The sequence below is a fragment of the Orussus abietinus genome, unplaced genomic scaffold (genome assembly GCF_000612105.2).
Source record: "Orussus abietinus isolate OABI.00-Male unplaced genomic scaffold, Oabi_2.0 scaffold193, whole genome shotgun sequence".
NCBI classification, from domain to species: Eukaryota; Metazoa; Arthropoda; class Insecta; order Hymenoptera; family Orussidae; genus Orussus; species Orussus abietinus.
In genome coordinates this window covers 87,263-107,920 of record NW_019395180.1, presented here as the reverse complement: position 1 = coordinate 107,920, position 20,658 = coordinate 87,263, and the positions used below count along the sequence as shown (strand labels likewise).

General features: G+C 41.3%; 1 protein-coding gene across 1 annotated transcript in view; it reads right to left on the bottom strand.

The window, feature by feature from the left end:
- The window catches only part of LOC105695887 (sodium channel protein 60E), a 51,198-nt gene that overhangs the window by 15,719 nt on the left and 14,821 nt on the right, over positions 1 to 20,658 (bottom strand). Inside the window, exons 3-7 of the mRNA XM_023433676.1 lie at positions 19,320 to 19,500; positions 8,067 to 8,144; positions 3,696 to 3,837; positions 2,681 to 2,815; positions 1,040 to 1,254 (exon numbers count right to left, since the gene is read on the bottom strand). Of these exons, the coding sequence (XP_023289444.1) occupies positions 1,040 to 1,254; positions 2,681 to 2,815; positions 3,696 to 3,837; positions 8,067 to 8,144; positions 19,320 to 19,500 (751 nt within the window). The remainder of the gene's footprint in view (positions 1 to 1,039; positions 1,255 to 2,680; positions 2,816 to 3,695; positions 3,838 to 8,066; positions 8,145 to 19,319; positions 19,501 to 20,658) is intronic.

Here is a 20,658-nt window from a genome sequence, read left to right as displayed (position 1 = left end):
TGTATCCTTACATGTGAAAGAAGAAAATTTGTTAAATATTAAGGACTGCATTGTTGCTTTGTACGGTACTTTACAAAACAATCGCCAAGATGCATCCTCGGTTTGTCAAGGTAGCTATTACAGTAATGTGTTGTTTGACGTCTTTCGCCGGGCTTATTTCGTTGAGAGCAAACCTTACAATCTTTCTTAACTCCTGTTAGAATGACATGTAGCTTTCCATTTGATCGAATTTCGTCGAAACTAAAGGTCATAGTAGCAGCTTGATCACGAGTCTGGCGGAAATTTCCTCTCAATTGATCAACCAAAGTTTTTTCCATCCTGCAAAATACTGAGCGGCTGTTCGTTTCTCTACTTTTTATTGCTTTGTAAAGAATATAAGAATTAACTGAACAAATCTCTAAACCCCCCCAAAATAGCTTAAGCCACCATTTCAAAGACTTTCTTAGAAAACAATATGTCGAGGCATATTGGCCTGCTTGATTAACGCCGCCCATATATTTTATATAGTTTATGATATCATTGGTTCTTTTTATAGTAACTTCAACACTACCTCGTAAAATCCTTTTCACGAGAGTTATCCCCGCATTATTCTAAGTGGTCGAAAATATGATGATCCTTTTGTCTTTCCATACTAGAACTATAGTATTACCTTTGCGGGATGCTACCGTGGATTTCTTGTGGATTTTTTTATCAGACATGGCAACTCCTTCCTATTTGTTATGGTCATCCCAGTTTAATGGCAAGGGTCATCATTCTACCCTTCGTCAAATTATACAAACCAGTACATACCTTGTTGCCAATCGGGTTCCCGTATCAAACCAAACAGTGATCGAGAGTCACCTCTCAAGTTGCCGTATCGGGCCAAGCGGTGACTGAGAGTCACCTCTCGAGTGCAAAGGGTAAACAGATTTATTTATGAGGTGCAGCAAATAATCGTATGTAAGACCTTCGATTGGTTTTAAATACGTTTTGGTACTATCTATTTGTTGCACCTTATCTAAATCGTCATTAATAATGTATAGTTAATGAAAATCCTCACCGACTACGAGCCCCGCCATTTTTTTCCTGGCCAGCGGAACTTCTTCCACGTTTCCGCCGACGCGTCTTTTTCCGCGTGTAACTACTCAGAAGTACCCCTTTCCTCGCATCGATTTTCTTCTGCTTCTCTTTGGTTAGGGTTTTGATGTTGATCTTCGTCGGGTCGAAACTAAACGTCGAGTCCTCACGATGGTCGGTCAAGTCTTTCTTGCGTTCCTGTGAATGATTAAACATAATTCAATGTCTTCTGTAGAACTCAATTCCAGGTAAACTCGTCCACATTGCAGCATTTAAGGTGAAGTGAAACCCCCCCTCAAATCAGTCGATTCGAATAAGACACTTTTTTTTTAGAGTATTGGATCGAACTGTCAGAAGTTGTGACATGTTATTTAGGCATCCTTAGTACCCTCGAATCTAGGGAAAAACATAGTCCGATCACCGGAAGCTAGCCATGGAAATCCGAGTACAGGCATGCGATTACGAAACACTTGTGAAAGGATCCGGAACCAGGCTACCTGACACGACAAATTCATCGGCCAAGACGACTCCAAAAGTCATCGATCGACACGAAGCAAATAATCTGATGACTATACAGGGCATCAGCACGCCCCAGAAACGCCGCCCTCATCTGGGCCCTAAGACCTCCCACCAATTGGAACACCCTGTCAATAAAACCGCCAAATTAGCGGGGCCATTCAGCCTTTAGCCGTTTTGCCACAAGTTAGTCAACGTTGACGTTAGTCGACGATTTTGAGTGGAGCCCCTGGTCTTCGGTACTCTATTCCTACCGAGTCAAAGACCGAGACTGTCGGACTTTCTGTCGAAAATCACCTATCCTGCGATCCGCAGTAGTGCCATCCGGTACTCCGGCGATCCAAACGCACCGGGTCAGAAACAGACAGCGGCACTGCGACTTCCGTTGGACATGAGGCTTCTAGGAGACCTCCAACCCTAGGGCACACCACGGGACGAAGGCATTCACGAGCAGTTATCCGGTTGGGTCGATCAAAGGAGAGTGTCACCGAATTCGGTCGCTAATCAAGCCAGGTAGAGGATCCTTCGCAAACTCGACTCATCTTCATTTCATTCTATTCCTACTTCTTAACCCCCATCTCCAATGAAATCGAATCTGAATCTACGATTGAATTCGTGGCCTAAAAGGAGGATTCATCCGTACTACAGGTAAGTTGAACTGTAATCGGATCCAACTATTGTTACAATTCTGACGTAACAGCACTTCTGTGCTAAAACGAAGGTAACGCAAGGTCTCAAAAGGAAACTTTAGTTGACCCTAAAATCACAGGTGGCGCAGGGTGGCACTCTATAATCGATTAAGACATAAAAAACCATGAATCCAACAGATATCTGGAGTTTTACTTCGATTTCTTTATAATTATTGCACAAAAACGACTGGTGGACTGTGCCATTTAGTTCAATATCCAATATAATTCGACACAGCTGTCAATATAAAAACGAGTATCGGCAATGTAGGTATTTAGAAAAATCTTCTTTACCAACGTCGATTAAGTTCCTCGACGTGTTTCACTTCATCTTAAGCTCCACGGCAGATCTTACCTTTTGCATCCCCTCAAAATCGAAAACGCAATAGGAGTGTACTTGGCCGACACAACGCCGTGCTCACCTCATTTGTAATTTCAGCTTCTTCTTCGTAGCTCAGCGCTACGACCGCCAACATCAGATTGATAAGGTAGAAGGACCCGAAAAAAACGACCACCGTGAAGAACGAGACGCTTATAGGTCCGCACGCCGACAGTACCTGCACATTGATTCAAATGTCAATGAGTCTTAGATTAATTGTCAGGCTGAACATCATTCGACGTATTACAAGGAAAATCTTCGCCGTTGGGGCGAAGGCAACTACTTCAATAGCATAATGAGGAATTATTCGCCAGTCACTTTTAGGAAGGTTGGAGAAAATCTGATTTAACACTTCGACTGCCATGTGCATTTTATTTGACTGCTATGTCACCGATATTTGGGTGACATGGAAGTCAAAGTGTTAAGGTGATGTGAAAGTGGCGTGAAAGAGGTATCGTTTATGAAACTTTCCTCCGAACTGGGTGTATCGAATTGTCCAAGACATGACAATGTGAATATGGAGGCCATAATTAAGGTCCTGAAGCCTATGATATCTCAATTTTAAGATAATTTGTTTATAGCTATTTTGAATAATTTTAGTAGCAAATGAAATTTCGTGAGTGTCAGGACCTACGTTAGGATCACCTTATTCGTGTGGTAAAATTTGAAAGAAATTGGTACATCCAATTCGGAGAAAAGTTTCATGAAAGATTGACCCCTAAGATGTCACTTTCACATCCCCTTAATAGAGAGATGGTAGAGTTGGGTTCGCTGTATATTGAAAACCCCGCGGTGAACCTTTAGTCGAGCACAAGCTTAAAAATTGTTCTGAAAGTATACGCAATGTTGGGGATTGTTGAAAATTTAAGTCGAGGCTTGTGTCTTTGCGAGTTGAAATAGAAATTCATTTCTCAGTCTTTATTCTTCTTTACCTTCTTATTTCATGGGAAAATAAGTTTACTCTTAATGTATTCTCAGGAATAGGAGAGTAATTGAAAAAGTTTAAGCAACTTCTTACAATTAAGGCGCATCCATTGAAATGATTTATGCGGACGAACCTTATTGTAGACATCTTCCCAATAATCAAGAGTGATCAGTTGAAAGGTGGTGAGCATGGACCAAAGGAAATTGTCGAAGTTGGTGTAGCCATGATTCGGATTGGGCCCCACACAGAGGCAGGTATAGCTCTCATTGCAGTGCCTGGAATCAGGAAATGCACGTTTGAAAATTTTAAGGCAACCCGGAAGTTGGCCATATTTACGATCAGTCGATTATATACAACAGTAGATAGGCAGAAGTGAAACACCATTCAAATCAGTCGATTTGAATATAACACTTTTTCCTAAGGGTATTGGACCAAACTGTCCGAAACTTTGATACATGACTCATGATCATCTAAGAATTGTCCTGACACATTGAAAATTTGGATTTTTCAACAAAATTTGTTAACTCAGCCCAGACCACAACCAAAATGGCGTCGAGCTCTCATATTTTGATCGATATACTATTATCGAACGCTCTGATATGAGAATCGAAAGGGTCAGGACAATTTTACGACAATTTAGAACACTCTGGTAATCGATAAACTCGCATTTGAACGAGATAAAGGCAAAAAAAGTGTTGTATGCGCTTCTATGCCAAAACGATGGTAATACGAGGTCCTGGAGTGAAAATTTAGTTGACATTGAAATCACAGATGGCGCAGGGGGTCTCTGTGCAGTCAATTAGGGCCCCAGAAAACATGAATCCAGAGTATTTCTGGAGTTTTGCGTCAATTTCTTTATAATTATTACACGAAAACGACAGGCGGAGCATGCCATTTAGTACAATACCCAATAAAATTCGATACAGCTGTCAATATAAAAACGAACGTCGGCAACGTAGGTATTTAGAAAAATCTTCTTTATCGACGTCGATCAAGTTCCTCGACGCGTTTCACTTCACCTTAAAGCAACAGATGAGCATCATATTCAGATAAAATATTAGCACTGAGGTACCCGTACAGGCGAAACAGCTTCATGGCCAAGTCTGCCGTAATTAAAGGGTTAAGTGGTCGGTACATGCGTGCGTGCGTACCTACTTGCAGGCGCGTGTCGGTGCTTCGAGGAATGCGCATTCTTGCGGACACAGCCTATTGTTCATCGCCACGCAGATTGCTCGTCCTGAATAAGTGCGAGCATTTGCGTTTACGACGCGATAAACTTTACGCGTCAAATTTTATGGTCCATCGTGGTTCACCGTGGTGTACTCGTCGTTGCGTTACCCTTGCAAAGGAAGACGTACCTCCGCGAGGCAGGTGCAATTTACCTCGGAAAAGTATTTGCACGGCCATTGTGTCCGAGATCGGTGTAGTTCTCCGACCACGTGCCTCTCCACCGAACCAAAACGTAAAATACTACCATGCTAAGCGCATTCACCGTTTATTCAGATTTAAGAACAAAGAGAAGCTGCCAAAGTGGTATCGTCGTTTGCAAAGAATGGTGCGCACTTACAACTAAATGGAATAAGGGAAAAGGAATGTTACACCATGGGCACAAGGATGTGGAATTCTTGAGGCGCGAACAAATTGAAATTTCATAGTAGAATCTGTTCTGTCTAAACAAAGAAAGAAGGAAAGTAAAAATAATAATTGACCCAGGAAAATAGTATATTCTGCCCTGATATATGAGCCGCTCAGTGCACACATCGACTAACTCTACTGTTTGAAAAATCTTAAATTTAGGGGTCAAAGCACTTGGTATAGCCATAACTTTTTATATTTATAATATCTTTCCTGATTAATAGAGATTAACACCATTAAACGGCAAAATTTTGTTGGGCATTGAATAATAAGTGATTTATTTCAGAAGCCATTTTGATTAACTCCATACTCTAATGTAAATCGTAGACGAATACCTGGCAGTATAGTATTATTGGATTATCTGTTGCGGCCGTACATCGACGCTTTTTTTTGTTAAACAGCCGAAGATGCTTTCCCCCTTTCAACAATATGAGTAATAAAATCGCATCAGCAAACAGATAGAAAGAAGCGCAATGCAGACGGTAGTTAGTATAACGGTGATCTCTCACGCTGAATGTTACTGTATACTTCATCAATATTACACGGACTACATATTTTTTGGTCTTTTCAACATTACTCCCTGATTGTTTTTAAAGAACTAAATATTATGCCGTTATAATCAAGATGAGTGAAACTAATAACAATGTGGATGTGGAAAGCAGGGATGATTCTTCGATACGATTTATCAGCAGAAAGTCTGGGGCAAGAAGACGTTTATCGTGTTTCTCGGATTCGCAACGTAGGCATTTAGAAAAATCTTCTTTATCGACGTTGATCAAGTTCCTCGACGTGTTTCACTTCACCTTAAGAACAGACGCTTTAGGCTTGTTTCTCATGCATTTAATCACACGTTATCAAAATGAATTGGGCAGAAATGAATTTTGTTGTAATATACGTCAGGAAAATTACAGTAGGTGAAAGTAGAATGGAGCAAGTTGTATCTTTTTCTTTTGCGTTAGGTCAACCTAAGATTGAAACGAATTTTTTTTGGCTTTTGATGCGAAAGGATACTAACGTATAATGTAAGAATATAGGCGGGGTTGGATAGAGGTTTGTTGAACTAAAAAATATTAAACAATGGTTCATAGGTCCGAGATAAGGTGGTCGTTCTTTGCAGTCGTTTAGGTTTAGAGGAAGGAGCATGTTCTTTAGGGTTAATCCGATGTAACGGATTACCCTCTGTAGCTTCTTGCATACTGGTGCAGTCTATAAACATTATGTCTATCGTAAAATGTCTCATTCGCCGCATGCTGGACAAGCTGCAATAATATCCGAGCGAGCATGTGATGCAGTTGTGCCAATTCCAGCTGTTCCAGTCTTTAGTACATCTCCACCAGGTAATTGTGTAAACTGAAACGAAACCGTACTCTAATATTTTATAACACGCAATGACATTTCTGTACATTTTTTCTCGCACATCTAACAGTCAAAAGGAAATACTAGCAAAATATCTAAATACTTATAACATACATAAAAACCTGGGAATTTTTTTCCTCGTGGCATATTTTTAAGACGTAGAGAAATCTCGGAAATTTGATTTACCTAAGTTGATATGAAAGAGTAAGATATTTGAGAAGTCAAATCGTTGGTGAAAGTATTCTCGGAATTGGATGTACCGATTCGTTTGAAATTTTACCATGTGAATATGGAGGCTCTAAAGTAGGTCCTGAAACTGATGAAATTTCATTTTTCATAAAAAACTTATTTATTTATCATGGACTAGAACCAACATGGCGGGGCCTGCACGGGGTTTACCCTTCTTGGAGGCTTAGAATAGAAAATAAAGAATTGGAGGATCTAGCTCGAATAATTTAGAATACCGTAGAAATGGAATATTACAGAGTTAGATGGGAAAATATGGAAAATACATTCACCAACGACTGCAAGAGAATGCTGGCTTGTCTTGTGGTAAACACATGTTTGTAGAACAAAAATTTAGTCTTCAACGCTTTACTCTTCTTGGAGGCTTAGAATAGAAAATGAAGAGTTGCAGGACCTAGCTCGAATAATTTAGAATACCGTAGAAATGGAATATTACAGAGTTAGATGGGAAAATATGGAAAATACATTCACCAACGATTGCAAGAGAATGCTGGCCTGTCTTGTGGTAAACACATGTTTGTAGAACAAAAATTTAGTCTTCAACGCTTTACTCTTCTTGGAGGCTTAGAATAGAAAATGAAGAGTTGCAGGACCTAGCTCGAATAATTTAGAATACCGTAGAAATGGAATATTACAGAGTTACATGGGAAAATATCGAAAATACTTTCACCAACGATTGCAAGAGCACATTAAACACATGTTTTTAGAGCAAAAATTTAGTTGTAGCTAAACGTCACAGATGGCGACGTTGGTTCTAAACGTCATTAGAATAATGAATTCAAGGGATTTCACTAGTTTTACATCAATTTCTTCATCATTACTATACCGAAATGATATATGGAACGCTTCAGTTCATACAATTCTCAATGTAGACTGTAAAAGACTTCAACATAAATATAAATGTCGGTAACGGGACGCGCCATCTTATGTTACCACTTGAGTATTCAAAATGACGTTACCACCAAAAAGGGTACAGATGAATTTAAATTTATTAAGCCCGATTAAATTTCTCAGCGCCTTTCATATCATCTTAAATTCATTCGATTTATCGTGCATATCGCATGGGTCTTAATTCATTCCAAGTTCATGCTGCTTGCAATGAAACGGAGTGGTTAGCAGGCGAAACGGGTGCAATGAGTGCTGCATTCTCGGTTTATTTCGGATGCACGTCAGACTATTTAGTAATGAGAAGCAGAGGCCTGCTCGTGCCTATTCATTGACTATTTCTCCGTGGTTTTGTTTCACCGAGTCAAAAGAGTGGTCGAACCTGGCACCGGTTACGTTGCCACAGATGATTGGCTCCTCGTCCTCATTGAACGCCCAGTTGGACGAATTCCAAGTCCACCTGTTGACCAGAGGAGAAGCTCTTTTAGTGGACGCCAAAGGATCCTTAGATTTCAAAAAGCCTTAGATAATAGGTAAAGTCGAAAGTTATAGAACATAAGGAATTACACCGTTTCTTCCCTGAGGACCTTCTGTGTTTTTTGTGAAAATAATGCTATTCCAACCTCGGTGCTGTTTGAGTCGTCCCTGCAATAGTACATCGGTACCACGTGGCTGTTTATTTCATATATTACAAATTCTTCAGGTTAGGAAACAATCAAGTTCGAAAGCACACGATTAAATGTTGCCAATAATGTAGGAAATATACCATTTTGTTCTCAGATCGAAATTGTGACCTCCACATTGCACGCAAATAACTAACTCTGACGACGACCTTCGATGAGCGGCAGTTTATAACTTGGACGTTTCGTTGGAAACGACTTAAAAAAGAATTCGAGATGTAGTTTGTTCGTAAATTGTTTAAACTTGATTACTGTTGATTTTTCGGTTATTTTTAATTGATATTACTTTAATCGAGCTATTTTCGAGCTTGGGTAAAGTTTCGTTGTCTCAGGATCGATGCGCCCCTTTTTATACTGATTTGGGGGCAGTTTCCAGAATTTCGGCTGATTTCTGAGTTTCAAGATTCGATGGGGATCATTTTCGGGGTTTGTGAGAAATAAAATGAAAACTGAAAATCAAATAATTTTCAGGGGATGATTTCCCTTCTTCAAAATGATTTTCTGCCGAAAAGAAAATTATTTGTAACTCACCTAGACACACTCTAAATATCCCCTAAGTTTCCAAATTCTTTGAATTCCTGGGTTGGGGAACTTCCCTTGTCAGTTTATCGTGGACAGCCCCGGCAATACACACAATGGACTCTTCTTTGTGCTACTAACTGACAGAGGGAGCCACAAACATTGTACTTTTGCTGTATAGTGAAAAATAAGCATGGGCCTACAACCCACATTACTACCCAAAGTTATCTTAATTACAATTGTTTGTTCTTTTAGCCCTTGCGACTGCAGCGGTAATTGCAGAATTCATGTAAATACGTTGTAGTTACATTTACATCTTTCAGTGTTACATATACAAAATTGGAAACTATACATGTAAAGACACGTACAAGATCGTCGCAGTTGTAACATTTAAAAGCAGAATAACTATAACTCTGCAGAACTGCTGTCTTTATATTTATCCTCGATTCCTGTCATGGGTAACACCGTAATCATAACAATTATTTCTGTACATGGTCGTAACTTACTGGATCTATTAAGTAGAAAATAGTTGACACTTATCCGAAAACCTGATCTGATTTCCTACTTTATGGATTTCCTCTTCCGGTGTACTCATTCATTACATTTTATGATCCTATAAATCTGAGAGGAATTTCTTAAACCTAGGAAATTCATTCCCATCTTGTTTCAGAGCCCTTCATCTTGATCTAAACCGGTGGATCGAATCTATCATGCAAGGGGATCTTAATGGAACCGTTGTGGCAACGAAAGTTTCTTTGGAAGTTAAGGGGCAACCTCACGAAAGATCGATCTTTCACCTGTTTGAACTCGATAGAAATCCGGCTCCGTGATTCAGTAGAAAATATGATTAATACTTGATATTCGAGGTTTCAGATAATTTTCCGTCCTCGAAAGTTCAGTATTTAACACTGGAACTACCGGCGGATTTTCCTGTTTTTGGAGGGCCATTTGAAATCCGCCATTTCGACGGATTTGGTAGTTCTAGTGTTACAATCTGCCCTTAAGGTGAAGTGAAACCCCCTTCAAATCAGTCGATTTGAATACAACACTTTTTTTTAAGAGTCTTGAGCCACACTGTCCGAAACTTTGGCACATCTAAGAATTGTCCTGACACATTTAAAATTTGGATTTTTGGAAAAAGTTTGTTAACTCAGCCCAGTCCAGAACCAAAATGGCGTCGAGCTCTCATATTTCGATCAATATACAATTATCGAAGACTCCGATATGAGAAACGAAACGGTCAGGACAATTTTACAACAATTTAAAACACTCTGGTAATCGATAAACTCGCATTTGAACGGGATAAAGGCAAAAAAAGTGTTGTGTGCGGTTCTATGCCAAAACGATGGGAATATCGGAGTGACAATTTAATTGACCTGGTAATCACAGATGGCGCAGAGGGTCCCTCTGCAGTCAATTAGGGCCCCAGAAAGCATGAATTCAGAGGATTTCTGGAGTTTTACTTTGATTTCTTGATATTTATTGTACGAAAATGACTGGTGGAGTATGCCATTTGGTACAATATTCAATATAATTCGATACAGCTGTCAATATAAAAACGAACGTCGGCAACGTAGGCATTTAGAAAAATCTTCTTTATCGACGTCGATCAAGTTCCTCGACGTGTTTCACTTCACCTTAAGAGTCGATTCTCAAAAATTCACGATGAAAAATCAGCTGTCAAAAATTGGCCCTCGAAGTTGCCATGAAAATCTTCACATTTTCTTTCAAACTGAAATTTTGGTCCGTCTCCTCGGGGTCGATTCTGTAACTCGAATTTAGGAAAATGTGAATCGCATCCATAATTCTGTAACTTTCCCCATGGTAAAACTGTGAGATATTTCGCGTGAGACTGCTCGGCAAGAAATTTCATGTTGAATGACGATGTGAGAGAGAAGAAGGATAGAAAGAAGGAGAGCGAGAAATACTCAAAACGAGAGCGCGTCTATACATACATTCTGAAGATTCCAATTCATTAGCGGTTAATGTGTAGTAGCCACGTAGCCATATTAATAATATTTAATGACGAACAGGAACAAAAAGGATGGGAAAATGTGGAAAGCAAGGAGAGTCCTTCGGGATATTTTTGACCCATTTACTATTCTAGAAAATTGATCCGCAACAGTAATGTTAGTTATTAACATGAATATTTTGTATTTTATAGTATATCGAAGTATGTTAACGGAATAATTTGTTACGCTCATTAACATTCAGTTTTACCTTTCTATTACGTAGCATATGGAACTTACAACTTTTCGTAATTTCATGTGTTCTATGAGGTAAAAATTCACCCAGTGAACACTGTTATATAACTGTTGGGTAAATGTTACGTTTTCGAAACTAACATATTACGTAGCATAAAAGTAACATGGAAATTAGATGTTAGTTATTATTTCCCACTTGGTAAGGTAACATGTTATGTAACATGTTATATTGATGTTATGATTTCAGTTACCTTAAAATAATATTAATTTTTCATACATTTAATAAAAAAGATCACGTAATTTTATCCAAAATTATATAATTTTTCATTTTTAATTATTTTTTGGTACTTGACAGTAGTTAGATATTAAATGACAGATCAGACTTTCAATTAAATTATATAATGATAAACTATCTGTTTTAATTAAATACTATTAGGATTTCATTCGATTAGCAAACAATGACTGATAATGTATATGCGCGTATGAATTAGTCATATTTTTTCATACGAGTAGTAAATAAAATATGGCATGTATTAATCTTATGACATTTGACGATGAATTATGACAATGACGATGACGATGATGTAATAAAATAGATGACAGCACCAATGTAGTTCTGTTTTGTTACAAATATGTGCTGCATATACACAGTAATATCAAGACAGTAACATAATGTAAGATGAGAGTAACAAAGTTATGCTACATTTATATAGATATGATTGTAACAAATGTTATGTCACCTGTTAGCTCCAGGTTACATAACTGTTTAGTTACTGCATTGTAACAAATGTCATGTAACTGGTTAGCTCTATGTTATGTAATTGTTAGGTTATTACATTGTAACAAACGTTATGTTATTTGTTAGTTTCCAGTTACGAAACTGTTAGGTTCGGTGTTCAGTGGGCATACCCTTTTCAAACATAGCAGCCAGTCACATACATTTATAGTAAACTCACGCTCAACCATATCATCTTCCATTTTCACCATACTTTCAGTCGAAGGATTTCACATTTCCACTTGGAGGATACAGGATCACGTAAATAAATTCACGTGAGATGACAGTGCGAGAAGTTGAGCACTATCGTCAAACATACAGAATCTACTCACAGGTCGTACAAAAATTACATTCTGAACTTCATCAACATATACGAAGGGGCGTTGTAAGCCCTTTCCCTTGTTTCTATTTCCTTCGACGTGTTTCCCTCGCCTTCCCTCAACTTACTTGTGCCATGAAAAATGATTCATAACGCTCAACCATACCATCTACCATTTTCACTATACTTTCAGTCGAAGGATTTCACATTTCCATTTGGAGGATACAGGATCACGTAAATAAAATCACGAGGGATGACATTGCGAGAAGTTGAGCACTATCGTCAAACATACAGAATCTACTCACAGGTCGTACAAAAATGACATTCTGAACTTCATCAACATATACAACGAGTGTTGAAAGCCCTTTCCCTTGTTTCTATTTCCTTCGATGTGTTTCCCTCGCCTTCCCTCAACTTGCATGTGTCATAAAAAATTATTCATAACTTTCAGCTGGAACAGCCAAGGCAAATTTAAGGGGCATTAGCTTGTGCTTAAGAGGCGTTAAATGTCCTATTAGGACACGAAGAATTTGTCCCCTTTCCCGTTGGGGAAGCGAATGTCAAGAACGAAGCAAACTCTGGCACAATGCAAAACAATGAGCGAAAGAGTCTTTCTTCAAGAAACCCGAGAATCTCTCGCCTTGCAATCTAGGTTCTTCCTGCGCGATGCGATACTGCCATAAAAAAGAAGTGGTGCCGTTGTTTTCCTTTTTTTTTCCTTGATGGAGTGTGACAATGCGGGAATAACAATGGCTCCCTAAACGTGCGTCCTGAAGGACATATCCCATGTAAAGCTGCATCTTACTCGGCCCTTACTCATATCTCACTTTTAGCGTTAAACGACGTATTTTAGAGTGCTGTTAAAAGCGACTTACGCCTTGCTTTTAAATCACTTTTATAGAAAATTCTGAAAATAGGCTTTAAAGGACGTATTTTAGCGGCAATATCTCCCCATACCCCCTTTTGAACTTCTGTTTGAACGCTTTTAGGATAAAAATGAGTGACCATTCCGTAAAATTGGGTAGGGGGACTTTTATACCGCTTTTAGGTTTCAAAATCATACATCAAATGTTGACAACTTTTAGTGGAATTACGTGCAAAATGGATTGCATAACGACATTTTTGACCAAGCAAAAGCTCGGGAAGTAAATACATACTAGGGATCAAATGCATTAAATAAATACTAAGGACTTTTGAAATCGAATTTATGTCGTTCTGGGCTAACCAAGAAATTGGACTATGGTTGTGCAAACTCGCTTTCCATTTTTGTAGCAGAGTTTAGCGGTCTCTGAACTTTTAGCATACGGAAAACGTATGCGCTGAATAAGCAGAGCGCATGTGCGTAACGCAATCGTCACATTTTTTCGACATTGTCATATCACATTTCATAAAAGCGGTCTTTTAACGAGAAGTCGACTTAGAAGAAGGTATGAGTCTTTTACCAACGGTTCGATCGTATTTAATTAATCGACACTTGAAAGCAGCCATAAAGGTGAAGTAAGAGTAACGGCCTTTGAAGTGAGTTAACTTTTTATTCTAATACGTTTATGTATAGAAAATGTAACAATAACGAGTCAAACAGACGTCGTAAAGCTGAACTTAAGCAAATGGAGTATTATTTGAAATGTCTTTATTTCATTTGATCAAGCTTTCAGATTAGTTCGTTGATACTAGCCAATAAATATCCGTTCGACGCAAAAATTTCTTTTATTGCGTAATGCGATTTTTTCGTTCTACGGAAAAAAAATAATTTTGTTACAATTACTATAGGGACATGGATAAAATACTGTGGGATGTAAAACCGCACAAATGGGGAATAAACTGACCTCATGGAATGGTAAATGTAACCTTGCAAATAGGTACTGTATCCATGGCACTGCGCTTAAAGATGCAGGAGTGATCATCATTTGGAATGGTAATATTAACTACATGAAGAGGTTACACAGCGCACAGGAAAATGGAAGATTTTTCTGGAAGCTGTAATCGTGTATTATAATAAGGTTTTACTCGTTGCAAGGTTATTATATACTTGCCTATGTGAGGGATAATATAATTTTTGGAATATTTATACTTGTGTTACGTGGAACAAAATGTACAATAATGGCAAAAATATTTTATTCCAGTACTTAATAGAACGAAAGTAATAATGTATATGGAAAAAATTGTTGACTCCCATTTTATATTAAGAGGAACTATTTGAATATATTTATTATAAAGCATTTCTGTTTTCTTTCGATACCAGTTTCAATATCAAATATTTCACTTTTATAATATAATTAAATTTTCTTCTGATACCGTTTTTAACTTTAACACTTTCAGCTTGGTATATTAGTAATACAAGGAAGGTATCGAGTTGCCAATACACGAAACTGAAAGTGTTAATGTTAAAATTGGTATCGAAAGAAAATTGAAACTGGTGTCGAAAGAAACTACAAATTAGTATAATACAGGGTTTGTCCGAAAAGTAATGTCAGTGAGTCGTTTAAAAAAAGTATACACATCAGATCAGTACAACACATTAAAAGGTTTCAAAATAGGCTCCTCCTGCGTCAATACGTCGCTTCCTGTGAGATTTGTAGGCATTGAAGGCGGCACGATAGGCCTCATCCGAAATGTCTTGTAGAACCATGGTGCAAGCCGCTTTGACGTTGTCAACTGTTCCGAAATGACGTCCTTTCATCGAAGTTTTCAAGCGCAGAAACAAAAAAAGTCTGCGGGAGCGCGTCTGGACTGTAGAGCAGCTGGGGAACCTTTGGCACCTTTCAATCAGCCAGGAAACGGGTCACGAGGAAGGCGGTGTGGACTGACGCGTTGTCGTGGTGAAGTCTCCAATCGTCCGCGATGTCGGGCCAGACGCGATGAATCCTTCGTTTGAGTCTCTTGAGCACTTCCACCACGCCAAATTCTACGTGAAATCCTGAATACGTGAATCTCGGCGCTCTGACGAATTCGTGGCCGAGGGAATATTAACGAATTTTGGTCTGCCCACCAGGGCGACAGCGTGCGAGAAATGGGACCGAGCTAGGGCCACGCTTTTTCCATGGGATGTGTCGCTAGGGTTCCGGTCGCGGGCAGAATTGTGATCGAATCGGGAGCGGCCGCCACCCAATGCGGAGGAAGAGGAGGTCAGATAACACCGGTCCCGCTGCCCTGAACATCAACGTCGGTTTCCGGGGCTCGAGCGGTAGCGGGCATGGAAGAGAACCTGATACCTGGGCCGTCGCACAGACAGGGGGGCTCGGTTCGTGTCAAGAAGACACTTCACCCCAAGAAGGATGAGGTCGCGGGAGTCGTGCAGGTAGACGCAAATGTAACCCATTACTACTCCCGAGGAGGGGTTGCGTCCGCGAAGGCGCCGAACGATGTGCACTGCGGAAGCCACGATCCACAATCCGGAGGACTATTTCGTGGATTCGGAGAGCAAGCCGAACCCACTCGCGACTCCAGTTGCAGAGATTCGTGGCTCGCGAGGGTGCAGCCACACTGAGCCCACTGGAACGGGGGTCTTTTCCAGTGTGGGAGGCGCGAATGAAAGCGCTGCAGGAACAGGCCCAGCACCTGCAGGGCCTGGGTGGGCCTGCATGACGGGAGCGACTCCAACTGTCCCGAGTAAGGAACTAGATCAGGGCTCGGGTCGGGAGGGACGCGAATGGGGCCTGGGCATACAGCCAGCATATCACGCAGGGAGGACGATGCGGACCGAGCGGGCCACGATATCGACACTATAGGTGGAATTGATGCACGAGAACCAGGAGTGGGATGGTTCCACCATCCCTGGGACGGTAACGGGTAGTCACCGGGGAGAGGAAAGCGCGCATACGGAGGGGACCGCCGCCGAAACGGCCACCGTGTATGACACGGCCTTAAGGGGTCAGGGCACGCAATTCGACCCTCCGGACCCGACCTTGAATCGAGTAGCCCGGACATTAAGCAGTGGAGCCTCACTCTTTTGAACGAAAAGGGGGTGAGCGTGGAAGCTTTCCTCATTCGCATGCAGGAGTGCAGGTCTACGTCGGGATATACCAATGCACCGGTACTGCGAAATGTTCCATGGACGGTATCGGGCGACGCACATTTTTGGTATCGCGAGCAAGGCCGCCTCTGTAGAGATTCGGCGGCGTGCTGTAGAGAATCTCGCCCGGAATCCCTCACTTCAACCGGAAGGTGAGGTAAGAAATTTTCAAGGTAAGTCGAACCCGTGTCCCGGTATATTACATGGGTTCAGGCTCTGTTCCGTTAATTAGATGATCCGATTACCCTGGACCAACATTTAGATCTGTTGTACGGGAACATGCTTCCAAAGCAGCGCCGCGTGATAGACCGTGAAACAATCCGATCATTCAAGCAGTTAGTCGCGAAGGAAAAGGAGGAGGAATGGTTCAATAAGCAGGAGCTTCCGTCACCTCCTCCTGTAAAAGAGACCCCAATTTTAGAGCTCGCTTACCCCAAGGCCGAGCGGTTGCGCCTGAAGATGGCGGCGCGATCGGCTATGTTCTTTACGAGGCCGGAGGTCCCAAACTGGCGATGCGCGTTGGACGCTTAAGCGACTCAGATGCGCGACGCCTTGAGGAAGTTTCGGAGTACGGAGATCGCAGGAGAAGGGGCGGTTTGCGTGATGCGACCGCAATCGCCTCACGTAAAACAGTCCCCACGCGTCCGGAAGGGGAGAAATCGCAGCGCGAAGAGACCGAGCGGCGGACCACGCACGGTGAAGAAGAGGAAGGGGCGGATAGCTGAAGGGGCAGTCAGCGGCCGTTACGTGCTGGAAATGTAGCCAAAAGGGCCGCCGGGACCTCCGGTGGTTGCACAGGCTATACAATCCCACCGGCCGGCTTGCTCGTTGGGCACTCAAGCTTCTGGTGCACGACCTCGAGGTAGTGCACCAGAAGGGTGCGATGCATCAGATGTCTGACTCGTTCTACCGGACGTCCGAGGAAGGGGAAGTTGATCCGGTTTCTGCCGTTGCGCCGGTAAAGGACGAATGGCACTTGCGTCGAGTTAAGGATGTACTACGGTTTGCTTACAAACTTCAGAATTGGAAAATCACCTATGGACGGTTACCCCGCTATCGTTCGAACCCTGTGGTGGAGCCGGTCTTGGACGGGTAGATGCTGGTGCTCCTTTATGTCCGTGTCCTCCGGGAGACACACGATGCGCCGCAGGCAGGGCGTGGGGGAATCGAAAATTCTTAACAGAAAGTTGTCCGGGAATGTTATTGGCCCGGTCTATATTGGGATGTGGTGCAATACGTCATTAAGTGCGCCGCTTGCCAACATCCTAAGTTAAAACAGTTGCTCGACACCGGACTGACGAGACGCAGAGTGATGGACTAACCCTGGAAGGTAATCACTGTCGACATTATGGGACCGCTATCGCAAAGCGAGCGAGGGCACACGTACGTTTTGATATCTGAGGATCTCTGGTCCAGGTGGATAAAATGTTTCTTGGTTCGTACAGCGAATGCGAAAACGATCGTACATGCGCTCGAAGAAGTTGTAGTGTGCCGTTGGAGGTCTCTAGACGTGTTGCTCGCCGATAACGGCACGGAGTTTGTGAACTGAGTAGTAACTAATTGTAAGTTTACTAAGGTCCACCAACTAATAAAATTCGGGAGGCTCGGCTTCGACACGGGGGCCCGGCGGCTCGGCGTAGCCGTGACCGCCAGGGAGCAGCCGAGTCGCCGCAAAGAGTCGCGCCGCCGAAGCCGAGCGCGTCCATGCCTGGGGTATAAGGCTAGGCCGATCGGAAGGATCGGCACTAGTCCCCTACTGAGATTTCTAGCGACCAAACATCCCAAACCAGCGAATATCAGTGAGAAGCATCGAAGACGTCGAAGTAAATAAAGGAAAACTCTGACTCGGAATTTGTTTTTTACTTTCCTCAGGCTCCCTTCCTTGTCTCCTTTCTGCTTTTCCGAATATTTCAGCCAAGGGCGCAACTCGCTCCCACGGTACGGGTTTCTCCCTTGCGAACTCCTTGGTCCACTCTCTCCTCTGTCTTCTGCGGAGAGTAGGTACTCCGACGATGCGGAAGAACCAAGGGACGAAGGGAATCCGAAGGCAGCGAGAACACCACCACCAGTCGATCCTCATCAACCTCGTCGATTCGCGATTTGCCATCGCCGCCGGTGTAGTCACTAACGGTGACCCCTGCCCCCTTTCCGGACACTCCGTTGACGTCAGAGGAACAGGATGCACAAAGCGACCCGTCCCGCCTCCCCAGACGCGACATCGCCGCGACACGTCCCACTAGCCGTCGCGTCTGGCAGTCGTGGTAGCGCCTCATCGACGCCGAGACGTTCTAAGGCAACGTTGGCCTCTCACCTTGCTCCGCACCCCATTCTCCAATTGCATGGACCTCCCTCACGTTCTGACCGTGTCAATATGACAAACAGTCTTAACACTTAGCCAACCGATCGGGGAGATCTCCTACTTTGACCTTACTGCTACTACCAAAATGTTACTTCCGAAAAATGCGCTGTGGACAGCGCAATTTGGCTTCCCCTAGCGCGGTTGAAACCGTACAGTTCGTTGTGGCGCGCGTTGTCGGCTAAGTGTTAATAAAACGACAATATTTCATTAAAAACATAAAGCTTGTGGAATCTCCGCTAAACGCGTTTCTGCATAGAAAACATTTGCTGAGTGCAGGTTCACATTATATACTCTGCATTACGTTACTAGATTCAAAAAGCATTGAAATCATACCACAAAGTCAAGTCTCTAGTTGCCCGTTATTTTAATTTCTATGTTTACAGATATTGATAACTTCACCGCTTGTTTCTGTTATTACTACTCCTTTACATTTACGTATGATGGATTGTCATTTAATAATAAAACGTTGAGTGATTTCTTATTGTATACTACTAGTCGAAAAGCAACAACCTCATTACAGGTCACAGTTTTTGTTGAAAAGTCCGAGGTCCTTTCTAATGAAGGAAACTTCGCACAGACAGGTCATTTAAAATAAGAATATTTTATAAAAGGCGCAGAAGGTCTTCGGGAAATAAAGCGACGAGGCCAGGACGCTTCCTGGAGAATGTACTTCGGATATAGGTATTACCTATTGAATATTTTAAATGTGTCGACAATGAAATGAATAGAGAAATTATTTCACCGATAGTTGCTCTTTGAGTACTTACTCTATCCATTCGACCTGTGTTTCGTTGGGCTCCTGTTGCTTCACGCATTTATTTCTAAGCTCCCCCATGTAAACTTGTAAGGCAAACAGCGCGAAAACCATCAGGCAGAAAATGGTCAACGTCATTACTTCAGCAAGTTGCTTAAAGCTATGCAATAACGCGTTGATGATGGTCTTCAAGCCTGCAACAGACGTTACAGGGATTATGGGATTATCGGATCTTCGTTACTACATTTCATGAGAACAGAGCTATTGCTATCAGCAGAAATGTATTTCAAACGCGATTACTGGAACAGCTTGAATATTTTTGGCCACGTAGTTGGGCCTTTCAAAATGTGTTGTTTATGAAGCCCTTATTTTCATAAGTGTCATGTATTATTTTTGCCAAGTAGGTGCACAATGGTAGTTCTGGATGGATCGGTGTGTGCGCAGAGTACACGGACACCAGTATATTTATAGCCATACCATTCTGGAAACAGAATTTAAAATAAAAAATGGTGGGTCCAATATGGCGGATACAAATGTAAAAATAATTGGATTTTTATAAAAATGGGTTTCTCATGGTTTTTGTGCTCGCTGCATTCAAGTTCCATGTTAGAATTTCAAAATTCACATTGGCGGATAAATTATGGTACCATTAAAAATGTTGAGGGTATTAATATAAGAAAATATATTTATATATACTGCGGATACAAAATATACATATTCATAGTGACTTCTTGTCAAATATGTATGTTTATAGTCATTATATTTTGATATTATAGGAATGCATCAGATATATTTGCCGATTTTGTTATTAATAATAGAGAGATTATCATTTTGTTTTTCAAAAAGGAGTGAAATCTCCTCAAAACACATTCAGAGTACACAAATGTAGTCAAATACATTTCTCTTTACTCAATTAATTGCAAAATTAGCTGAAATTGCTTCCTGCCTATGAAAAGCTCAAATTTTTGCCAAATATAGTAGAACATTCGGTTCATAAAAATTCCAGCTACAATTTTTTTGCCAAATGGCACAGTACATTTGATTTTACGTATGTTGTATATACAACATTTTCTACTCCCTCTAACCGAAGACAAATATTAAAAACTACATCGAAACAAATATAAAAATTGGAAACTAAATTTGAAAACAATATTTTATTTGGCGAGTACGAAAATGATCATATGCTATGAATATACCTCGGGTGCTCGCTAATAAAATATTGCTTTCAAATTTAGTTTCTAGTTTTTTTATTTGATTCTATATAGTTTCTCATATTTGCCTCTGGTTCGAGGAAGTAAAAAATCCTGTACATGCAACATACGTGAAACCGAATGTTTTGTAATATTTGGCAA